General features: G+C 56.3%; 5 protein-coding genes across 5 annotated transcripts in view; 3 read left to right on the top strand and 2 right to left on the bottom strand.

The window, feature by feature from the left end:
* Positions 1–201, bottom strand: part of BCV69DRAFT_256714 (ras-domain-containing protein) — a gene marked incomplete at its 5' end in the record, with an annotated part of 1,893 nt that extends 1,692 nt beyond the window's left edge. Inside the window, one exon of the mRNA XM_025490607.1 lies at positions 155–201. Coding sequence (XP_025349258.1) covers positions 155–201 — 47 coding nt within the window. The remainder of the gene's footprint in view (positions 1–154) is intronic.
* A 621-nt stretch (positions 202–822) lies between these two features.
* BCV69DRAFT_246269 (eukaryotic type KH-domain (KH-domain type I)) lies at positions 823–1,638 on the bottom strand (the record flags this gene model as incomplete). Its single annotated transcript, XM_025490200.1, has 3 exons — positions 823–861; positions 947–1,309; positions 1,399–1,638. The coding sequence occupies 3 exons, from the start codon at positions 1,636–1,638 to the stop codon at positions 823–825; spliced, it is 642 nt and encodes a 213-aa protein (XP_025349257.1).
* Positions 1,639–2,818: 1,180 nt separating this feature from the next.
* BCV69DRAFT_246028 (protein YOP1) lies at positions 2,819–4,012 on the top strand (the record flags this gene model as incomplete). The annotated part of the gene is made up of 7 exons (XM_025490187.1): positions 2,819–2,872; positions 2,965–2,976; positions 3,202–3,294; positions 3,387–3,403; positions 3,493–3,648; positions 3,741–3,816; positions 3,908–4,012. The coding sequence occupies 7 exons, from the start codon at positions 2,819–2,821 to the stop codon at positions 4,010–4,012; spliced, it is 513 nt and encodes a 170-aa protein (XP_025349256.1).
* A 1,649-nt stretch (positions 4,013–5,661) lies between these two features.
* BCV69DRAFT_281095 (hypothetical protein) lies at positions 5,662–6,915 on the top strand. The gene is made up of 3 exons (XM_025491858.1): positions 5,662–5,793; positions 5,868–6,026; positions 6,086–6,915. The coding sequence occupies exons 1-3, from the start codon at positions 5,669–5,671 to the stop codon at positions 6,777–6,779; spliced, it is 978 nt and encodes a 325-aa protein (XP_025349255.1). The 5' UTR covers positions 5,662–5,668; the 3' UTR covers positions 6,780–6,915.
* Positions 6,916–7,188: 273 nt separating this feature from the next.
* On the top strand, positions 7,189–10,203 carry BCV69DRAFT_256705 (HCP-like protein). The gene is made up of 2 exons (XM_025490606.1): positions 7,189–7,789; positions 7,915–10,203. Exons 1-2 carry the CDS (start codon positions 7,603–7,605, stop codon positions 10,044–10,046), a joined length of 2,319 nt encoding a protein of 772 aa, XP_025349254.1. The 5' UTR covers positions 7,189–7,602; the 3' UTR covers positions 10,047–10,203.
* Positions 10,204–10,215: the final 12 nt, after the last annotated feature.

The raw sequence follows: 10,215 nt of genomic DNA, 5'->3' as shown, positions 1-10,215 counted from the left end.
CAAGCCAGCCCAGCAGCAGCCCAGATCCTCGGCCCAACCTCCGACGTGGCTGCCCTGATGATTACATATCATATCAGACCCCCCCCCCCCCCCCCCCCCCCCCCCCTTGGCCTCACGTCCACCCACGATCTAATGGACCTCACGGATCTCCCACTGTGCATCTCGACTGACCTTCAGCAGGACCTTTTTCCTGGATGCCATTTCGCAAGATTTGAGTAAGGATCCGGTGAGTGTGCAGTATTCGAAAGGAGCCTTGGGCCGAAAGGGGCTGGCTGAGGGCGAGTCTCTATAGCAAGGCTATGGGTGAGCTGAAGCTTTGGCGGCAGACTAGGCAATGAACAGGAGGTGCGCAAGCTTCCAGATGACGAGATGCTCGAGGACTACCGAGGGATAATGATGCGGGCGATGGTGGTTCAGGAACCGTACAGGGGGGAGGGAGATGTGCTGATCAGACTTGGGTGTGGTGGGCGTGTGTGGCTTGTGTGCGGTGTGTGGGCGGGCGGGAGCCTTGGCACATGGCAACCCCAGCCCGAGCGTCATTGCGCGCATCCCACGCCTTTCCGCCTCGGCCTGCAACTTTTGCCCCCGCCTGACCAGAGAGGCAGCCTTACTCCCGAAGGTGCATAGACACCAAGGGTCACAGCTCCCTCAGCCAGAGGAAAAGGGTCAGATGTGATGTGGATGTCGACCTCAGAACTGCACTCCGAGGCCGGCAGCAGAAGGGATCACAGTGACAGAGGGAATCAATATTGACAGGAACAGATACATTGAGGACAATCGCGCGGTCACACTACCAGCAAGGGTGTTCGCTGCCAGGAGCCCTCATGCTCGTTGCCGTTGGCGTGCTCCGATTGTCTTGAGCTGTGAGGTCAAAGGAGAGGGAGGTGATTGTAAGCAACACATGGTTTATCCGCCGAGATTCGCACCAGGAGAATGAGCTACTTACATGAGCGTAGACCTTTCCAGGTGGGCTACCCATGATCAGACTGACACATGCGTCCCTCGCAATCTTGATATTGCCAAAGCTTCCCAGAATATGAATCTTGGTATCTGCCAGGACAATTCTCGTTCTCGAGCTGTTCTCGATGGCAAATCTTGTCCTGCCGTCCTTTCCAGCCAATCGACCAATGGCTCGCGACAGATGGTCACCTTGCAGGGTCTTCACGTCCTTGATTTCAAAGGTGTCTACGAATAGATCATCCATTCGCAGCAAGGCAATGGCGTCGTCTGCCTCGAAACCCAGAGCATAAGCCTTGACGAAATCGGCGCCTTTCTGCAGCAGGCCGGTCTCGGTTGTATGCTTGGACGACTGGCAGAGGATAGATAATGAGAACGCCTGTCAGCATCTCTCCATCTCTCGTGCAAGTACTTCCTCTTCTCACTCATGAAGCCACTCACTCTGATCTCCACCATCCTCCTGACCACGTTCATTCGCACCTGCAACCCCGCCATCTCCACCAGTGGTGTGTAGATCTTTGGCCAATCATTCTTCAGAGGTGTCATCCTATGAGGTGGGATAGGAATCTTCCTGAGCTGGCCCTTCTTGACTGCCTCGGCCGAGGAAGCTGCTGCTGCCGCTGATTGAGCTGATTTGGTCATCGGGGTGAAGCTTGGGCGAGAGGCAATGTCTACGTCCATTGTGTCTGCAGATGCTACCGACTTTGAAACGCCAGCCGTGTCAGCTAGAGAGGCACGTGGAAGGGAGCTGGAGCCGATCAGGAGATCGTCATCATCGTCCTCAATATCGTTGTCGCCTGACATGATGCTCTCATCGTGGCCCTGGCTAGCCTTGCCAGCAGTCGATGACTTAGACGCAAGCAAAGCGGCCTTTTGCGATGACGAGGCCTTGCTCTTGCTCAGCGAAGAAGATGACATGACGAAAGAAGCGATTGCGATTTCAGCAGAGCGTGATGCTGTGCGAGCTGGTGAGGGGTAATGGAAGAGGATGAGGCAGTCGTGGTATGCGAAGATGTGGTGGTGAAATGTATCAGCACGGGACCACCACGAGAGGCAGGTCCCAGATTTCAAAAATTTAGCGGGTCGGAGCCAGGCACGGAGCTCAAATCCGGAACGGAAGCGTCGAACACATTCACGACTCGGCAGAGAGCACGACTGCAATGATGAGGGAAACAGGCAACGTGGGTGGGTCAAATGGCATCGTATTAATATCCCGGATGATGAGTGTGTATCTGTGCCCGAGTAGGAGCCAAAAGTGAACCTGCTTTGCGAGTGCGCCCAGGTCGCGTGAGGGTGCGCCTGCTTGCGGGAACATCGAGGGTTGAAAGTGAGAGACGAGGTCAATGCAGTCAAGTGCGATTGAGCATGCTTCTCTGCCCGCCTACCCGTCAGCCAGTCAGACTTGGCAGACACTCTTCCAAATGATCCCCTGATGCTCTCCGAAATGCCTCGAATAGCCATGTGATGCTGCCCTTTGATCCAGTCTCAGGGTCCTTCCTATTTGTGTGTGTGTGGAGTAGGGTTTGTGGGCCCTGCTGCTGCTGTGCTTCCCTTTGGCCCTGGCCCCTGTCTGTGTCTGGCCCCCGCAAGCCCTGGTGTGCGTGGGCGGCCTCTGGCGGTGCGCCTGTGCTCCTGCTGGCGTGGGTGCATCGTCGCGCCGCGCTGAGGCACTGCCGTGCGCCTGGCGCCTATCTCTCATCGTCATCGATCCACTCACACCGAAAACCGCCAACATCTTCCTCCCCTTCCAATCCCATCACCTTGATAACTTCCTTGACGACTTTACCGAGAGACCATACGTTCCTCGACGACCACTCTCAGACCACCACCAAATTTCACCCTAACAAGCCCCATTCCAACAATGGCCGCCCAAGCCCAGCAAGCCCAGCAGAAGGCTGAGTACTTTGTTGCTCAGGTGAGCTCCGGGCATGCGATGGACGCACCACACAGCTTGCCGAGGCCAATCTGCTTACATCCCCACTCATTTCACACCTTCGACTGCCACAGATTGACAAGGAGGTAAGTTGTTGCGTAGACCCTTCTGCTTCGATGCCTTCCGAGATCGGCCCAGGCTCTATACACCTTGCGAGAGGCGATGGGACCGCCGACTAGAGAGGCTCACCCTATGCGCTCCCACCGCCAGTTGCTGTGGCTGGCAGCCTCAAGACCATTCACTTGACCGAGTCTGTACTAATGTGAACGGTCTTCTGATGTCTCTGCTTGTTCCTCGTTGCCCACTTTCAGCTCGAGAAGTACCCTCACCTGGTCAACTTCGAGCGATCGACTGGTGTCCCCAAGGCATACGCCGCCATCGGTACTCTCTCCATCCTGACCATCGTGAGTGCAAGAAGGAGGCGCTGTGAGCTTGCGTCGGTGCCATTGCTGACATCGCGCCTTCATCCTGCCCTTCTTCTGCCTTCCCCTTTCAGCTCATCTTCTTCAACATGTAAGTGGAGATATCTGTGCATGCATTTGTCAGACATTGCGAACCATTGTACTGATGCTCTTCACTTCACAATTGCTTTTTCTTTGCAGCTTTGCCGGCTTCTTGACCCAGCTGATTGGCTTCGCTGCCCCCGCCTACTTCTCCATGAAGGCACTTGAGTCTCCTCAGCCCCAGGATGACGTCCAATGGCTCACTTACTGGGTCGTCTTCGGTGCTTTCACCTTTGCCGAGAGCTTTGTCAACGTGTGAGTGATACAAGGATCGCCTCGTAGTCGTAGGGAAAGTGGTAGAGTGCAGCCGTGACTGACATGCACATTCCTCGTCCCCTCTCCCGTAGTATCCTGTACTGGTTCCCATTCTACTACACCATCAAGACTCTCGTCGTGCTGTACCTCATGCTCCCTCAGACTCAGGTATGTGTGCCATATCGTTGCGGTCCGCGGATGAAACGTTAAACGTTGCTGACCCGTCTTCTTCCCTGCAACGTCCATCTACGCCGACCAGGGTGCCAAGGTCGTCTACGCCCGAGTTCTGCGACCTGCCTTTGCCCAGACCAGGTCCGCTGCTCACTCGACGAGCGCAGCCCCCACCACTGGCGCTACTCAGTAAAGAGTGGAGCAGCCGCTCTCTCGGATGGACAAGTGCTTCGATGGCCCATCGTGACTGGTACTGGGATGTGGAGGAGATGATGAGCCTATCTCTGAGCAGAGTGTCATAGGCATCTGGAATCCTGGCGAACCTCTCGTGCAGTCACAAGGGTACACTAGTCATCGTGTCCGTCTGGAAGTGGACTCTGTCGAGAGACTCCCCTTTGCTCCTTGTGCAGCTGTCCCCGTTACCTCACCGTATCACCTTTGGCGCCAAACGGCAATGTCGCTTCTTCCACACCATCTTCCTTCAAACCCCTGCCCTCTTTTCCTTCAATCTCAAATCCCACTGGCGAGGACCTCGATGTGAGTCGTGTTGCTCCTCGCCGCTCCGCCTTCCTCCCTCTGTTCCTGTCGATCCTTCCTCATCTCGAACGAAATGGAAATACGAAAGACTGAACCTGGTCAACTAGGAAAGTGAGGGAAGGTCGAGCCCAAGAGAGGAAGCTACTCGATCGAAATGTTTGCACTGGACTGGTCGTACGGTCGTCCATGATGGCTCTTGATTCTTACCGAATGCGAAGATGGAACCACGGTAAGGTCTCGGTGTGGAGTAAGGTCTGCGAGTGGGACTTGTTCCGCTCATGTACTCCGTTCCGATTCGGCCCATGCCTAGTTTCGTTATTGCTTGCTGCTAGCCATGAATGCGGATCAATGTCCGCACTACACTGCTTGTATCGCCCTGTTCGAGTGAGTCCCGAATCCCCTATGCAATGCCCTCGACTCAGCTCCGTTGTGATCCTTGTACATGTCTGTCTCGCCCTCAGGCCCATAGTCCGCTAGCATCAGTGGCTCGTGCAACTGCTGAGTCGTGCGGAGTCACGATAAGAGCAGCCCAGACCGAATGAGATGACGGAGGCAGACACAGTGTCCACACTGAAGGCCCATATCCCAGCATGTGAAATCGTTCCTGACCGGCTGGGAGAACAAATCTTTGAGCCTTCATATTGCGAATGTCTTGTCTTCTCTTGACCCCTTCCCCCTTCCCCCCCCCCCCCCCCCCCCCCCCCCCCCCCCCCCCCCTCCCCCCCGCTCTCACAAGCGCAATTCCTCCTCATCCCTTCTACGCGCTTCCCTGCCTCACCATACCGTCAACAATGGGCATCGGAGAGGACCATGGCCGCAATGCCGGGCAGAAGCTCGGCGAATCTCTGGAACAGGTCGCAAGCACCTTCGCTGACCGGGCTGAGCAGATACAAGACCGAGCCATTCTCGCTGCTGCGAACCTCACGGAAAGCATCACTAGAGCTGCCAAGGAGACAACAGCTCAGACTGTAGCTCACGCTGTGAAAGCAGCTGAGATAGGGGCACGTACGGGCATGCATGCTGGTGAATATTGTGCTGCCTTCCTAAGTGAGAGCTTAGTCGAGTCGCTGACTCCTATTCTCGGTTGAAAGCCAATGTATATGGGGTCGGCCGAGCGCTTGCAGTGGCTCCAGAGATTCTGAAGGTGGGCGTTGAAGCTCACCAAAAGAACAAGCAAGTGGACATCGAGTGCACACAGGCCTACATCGACTTTGACCGTCAGAAGCATGATATCCGAGATCGGCAAAGCAAGGAATGGGACCAAACCATCTCAGATGCAGTCAAGAAGGAGGTCGAAGAAATCGAACACTTCATGAAGGAGCCTCACTTCTCATACAATGAGGTCGGAGCATCGAAAGATATCTTGATAAGTGGCGTCGAACAGAAGGGACAGGAGCAACGCGCAATCACCTGGATTTTAGGCATCGTCTGCAACGAGTAAGTGGACAGCGTTTATCACTGCGGACCCATTCTTCTCCGACAAGTCGGATCAACTATCTGACTGAAAGCAGCTTTGCTCCTTTTGTCGTCAGATCTAGGAGACTCAGGATGCTGTTACGGTCTCTGAGACACATTTTTCCTACCGCAAAGATTGCGAGCGGCAGTAACCATAGAATTTGTTTGGAGGTCATTGTCGCCATGGCGGAAGCACTGCCTCCTGATACACGCGTGTGAGTGCACCAGCAGCGGAGCAGCCCAACATTTCCTGAAGCCCTTCATCTCGTCTCAGATTCGTCTTTGCACGCTTCGCAAATGTCATTGGCCGTACTGAGGCTGTACATCTGGACGAAGAGGTCTTCAACGTCCCGTACAACTTGGCCGCCGGCATCAAATTTGTTGGGGTCTGTGCAGAAGCCTCTCCTGATTCAGTGGGACCCCACAGCTCAGGAGCTTATTGCCGATCATCGATTTCCGCTTTGGCTACGGTGACGCTCTCCGAAGGCAATCCCGAGCTCTTCTTTGATGCCACACGCTGGCGCAAGACGGCCCTCACCAATACCTTTCTTCATATCACTCGAGGGGAGAGGCTATCCACGCTGAAAAATCTCACCTGGAAACAGAATTTGATTCTGGGTACAAGCGCTGCCTCTGCAGCAGCAGAAGCTACGACTTTCAAACTCTTCGGTTCTGGGTACTTGACCATGGGATGGCACACAGTCTCGAAGAGCTCCCAATGCCTGATCGGAGTGAGCCCTGCCATGGTGCTACTTTCGCTTCCTGGGGCCGTCTCACTCGGGGCACTCGGCTACGACCGCCTCACAAGTGATCACGTCTGTCTCCTCAATGGCAGCTCCGATAGCAATCGCCCCGTCAAGCTGTCCAAGAAGCTACTGGATGAACTAAAGCAGTACGCACACACATACTTCCTGACCTTCTCGGACAGCTTTGGCCCAGTACAAGGCCTGTCGGCCCCTATTGCTTGAAGGTGAAGGGCTGTAAAGCCATGCTTGGTAATATACGCGTGTGATCGTTCTGCAGGTCTGTGTCGTAGTCCGTCAATCTACCCAGTCTTCACCCCTTAGCGCTTCTCCCGTTGCGCTAACAGCTTCTTCTACCGCCTCAATCTTGCTCATGTATCTGCCCCCTTTTCGTCCGCGCCCCTTCACCCGTTCCATGCCCACTGTCGTCCTCGCAAATACTTGTCGCTCAGTCGTAGTCAGGCGTGTCGGCGAGTGAGTGTGCGAGGGTCTGTGCCGTGCCCTTGGCTGTAGCCCATCTTCTCCACCCCGGCGCGGATCCCGGCCTCGGCTGGTTGGCGAGGCAGGGCGGGGCGGGGCGAGGCGGAGATGGAGGCTGGGCTGCGTCGCTTGCTTCCTTCGCTCACGTCTGACAAGTAGCATACATTCACTCCTACAAGTGCATTCCACCCGCCTTGTTCTCGCCTTCTTCATACTCATCCTCCCCCGCAGCATACACACACATCCTCATTCTTCCTCCTCGTCTTCTTCTCCTCATCCCCACCTCGCCAGCATCTCTACCCAGCGAATTCCATGGCCCTCGCCCATAGGAGTTACTGAAAGCCCAACCAACTCAATACAACCCCGCCCGCCTGTCCTTGTCAAGCCGTACCCGCAAGGCATCAGCTGTCAGGAAGACGACTCCGCTCCGCCGTAGTCTGCTTGTTTGCTCCGTGACAGTGCAAGAGGTGGTCGGACGAGCGGCTACACTCTCAGCATCAGCATCGTCTGCCGCTTTTCCCAGCATACAATCCTCTCGCAGCATCTCCCTCCGTCACTCGCATGCCAGATGGTGTCCAGTCCTACTTATAGCCAGGCCTATGCCGACGACGACGCCTATGGGGGTGTCAGCGAAGTCGGCGATGGTACCGTGGGACAGGAGTATTGGAGGAGACCAGACAACGGAGTCCGGAGCAACAACAATGGCGCACCCTCAGCTGCTGCTCCCCCCTTGGCTCTCAGCTCTGGCAGCGGCTGTGAGTATTATGCGGCGATGATGACTCTGACGAAGAGACAGCTGATTTCTAATACACTCGCTTTGCCAATGATCACTGCCAATGTTCCTCGCCTCCGCTGGCTCCCCTTCCTACCCCTCTTGCAGACCATTATCCCACAATGTACCAGCAGTCGAATACTTCGGCTCCCGCCTTCGATCATTCTCCTGCCTCTACCCAAGGGCCTCCTCTGGCAGATGATCTCGGCTACGCATTCGATCGCATGAAGCTGGCTCATCCTGAGACGCTGGCCGGGGAACACAGTCGTGTGCGTGGCCACCCTTCTCGATCAGCTACCACTGGCCCCCAGCCTCCTTCTGCCTCTGGAGCAGCTTCCCACAGTCACGTTGGTTCAGCAAGTGGCAGCGTCGACCGAGCCAATGCCATGTATGCCCAGCAAGAGATTCATCAGTCGGCATCCGAAGTACGCGACGAAGACTCTCTTGCTGCCATTGCAGATTCCGTAGAGGCTACCGCCGCCGAGCTCAGACAAGGTACGGTCACCCCTTCGCCGCGAGCTCAACAGCAGCATCAACAAGGACAGCCGGCGCAGCAATATTACCAAGGCGGCGGAAGCCATCAGTATCAGCAGAGCAGCATGTATGGAGGTGGAGGGCCACAATGGGGCGGTCAGCAGCACCAGGGCGATTGGCAGCAGCAGCAGCAGCAGCAAGGCTATCACCCTCAGGGCTACCCTTCGCAGCCTGCTGGCTACCCCATGCAGGGAGCGCCGTGGAACAATGTTCCCTACATGCAAGATGGGCAGGCCGGCTACTACCCCTCCTCTGATGTGGGCAGTAGTGTAGGATACGACGCCTCTGGATCCAGCAATCCTTATCTGGCCGCTGCTCAAACTTACGGACTGGACTATCCTGGCTCTGCCGCTTCTAGTGTTCCCTCGACGTCGCCTCACCTCTCCCGGAACTCGAGCGGTGGCTCGCCCGGCCAATTCGGCATGACCCCGATGAGCGGTGGGTCAGGGATGGCGCCTCCACCGCAGCTCTATAGGCAAGCCACAGCCTTCTCCATTGGCTCCAGTCACTCTGGTTCTGGAGTGGGTATGAGCTCTGCTGCGCGCCGGCGGAAAAGCAAAGACGCAAGTCAGCCTCAACAGACGCTGCCATTCAACAAGGAGTTTGTGACCGAGTACCGGGCGAGGATGAAGGCAGATCCAGACCCAGAGGAGCAGTTCCGCTACGCCAGGTACCTTGTCGAGGCTGCAAAGAAGGTTCAAGACTCAAACGACGGTCCCAAGCAAGCCAGAAAATATCGCGACTCGCTGCTCAGCGAGTCCTTAAAGCTCATCAAGAAGCTGGCTACGACGGGAATGGGCAACGGCAAGCCGCCCTACGCTGAAGCGCAATTCTTCCTGGCCAATTGCTTTGGCAACGGCTCCCTGGGCTTACAGGTGGACCACGAAAAAGCGTACAATCTCTACGTGCAAGCTTCGAAACAGAACCATCCCGCGGCTACCTATCGAACGGCAGTGTGTAACGAGGTTGGAGCGGGCACGCGGAGAGACCATCACCGTGCCGTCCTCTTCTATCGGAAAGCGTCTGCCTTGGGAGATACGGCGGGGATGTACAAGCTGGGTATGATTCTGCTCAACGGCCTCCTCGGTCAGCCTCGCAACGTGAGGGAAGCCATCGTCTGGCTGAAGCGTGCCGCAGGTCAAGCCGACGAGGACAATCCGCACGCTCTGCACGAGCTCGGCCTGCTGCACGAAAAGCCAAACAACGTCGTACCACACGACGAGGCTTACTCGCGCGAGCTCTTCACCCAGGCCGCCCAGCTGGGATATGCGCCCTCTCAGTTCAAGCTCGGATCAGCCTACGAGTACGGCGCCCTGACCTGCCCCGTGGACCCACGGAGGTCCATCGCCTGGTATACCAAGGCTGCAGGGAAGAATGACGGTGAGAGCGAGCTGGCGCTCAGTGGGTGGTACCTCACGGGAAGCGAGGGTGTGCTAAAGCAGAGCGATTCCGAGGCGTACCTCTGGGCCAGGAGAGCAGCGACCAAGGGAATCCCCAAGGCAGAGTATGCCGTTGGATACTACAGCGAGGTGGGTATCGGTGTCAAGGCCGATCTGGAAGAGGCAAAACGTTGGTACATGCGTGCGGCCGCTCAAGGCAACAAGCGCGCTATGCAACGTCTTACGGAACTCAAGAATATGGGATCGAAAGCAGGTAAAGCACGGCCGACGAGGAAAGATGCAGAAAAGGAGTGTGTGGTGATGTGAGGAGGAAACGATGCTGGGGCGGAGAGTAGGAAGAAGCGAGTGAAGCCGAGCGAGGGGAGGGAGGGAAGTAAGGGGACAGTAGAGGAGTAGATCTTGTACATGAACACGAAGAAGCAGTATGCAGTGAAAGTCGTTGTTGCTTTGCAAGCCATGTCAACATCGAACCCTA

This window comes from Pseudomicrostroma glucosiphilum, assembly GCF_003144135.1.
Source record: "Pseudomicrostroma glucosiphilum strain MCA 4718 unplaced genomic scaffold BCV69scaffold_3, whole genome shotgun sequence".
Lineage (NCBI taxonomy): Eukaryota > Fungi > Basidiomycota > Exobasidiomycetes > Microstromatales > Microstromataceae > Microstroma > Microstroma glucosiphilum.
Note: the sequence above shows the minus strand (reverse complement) of the source record. Positions and strands in the feature narration are given on the sequence as shown.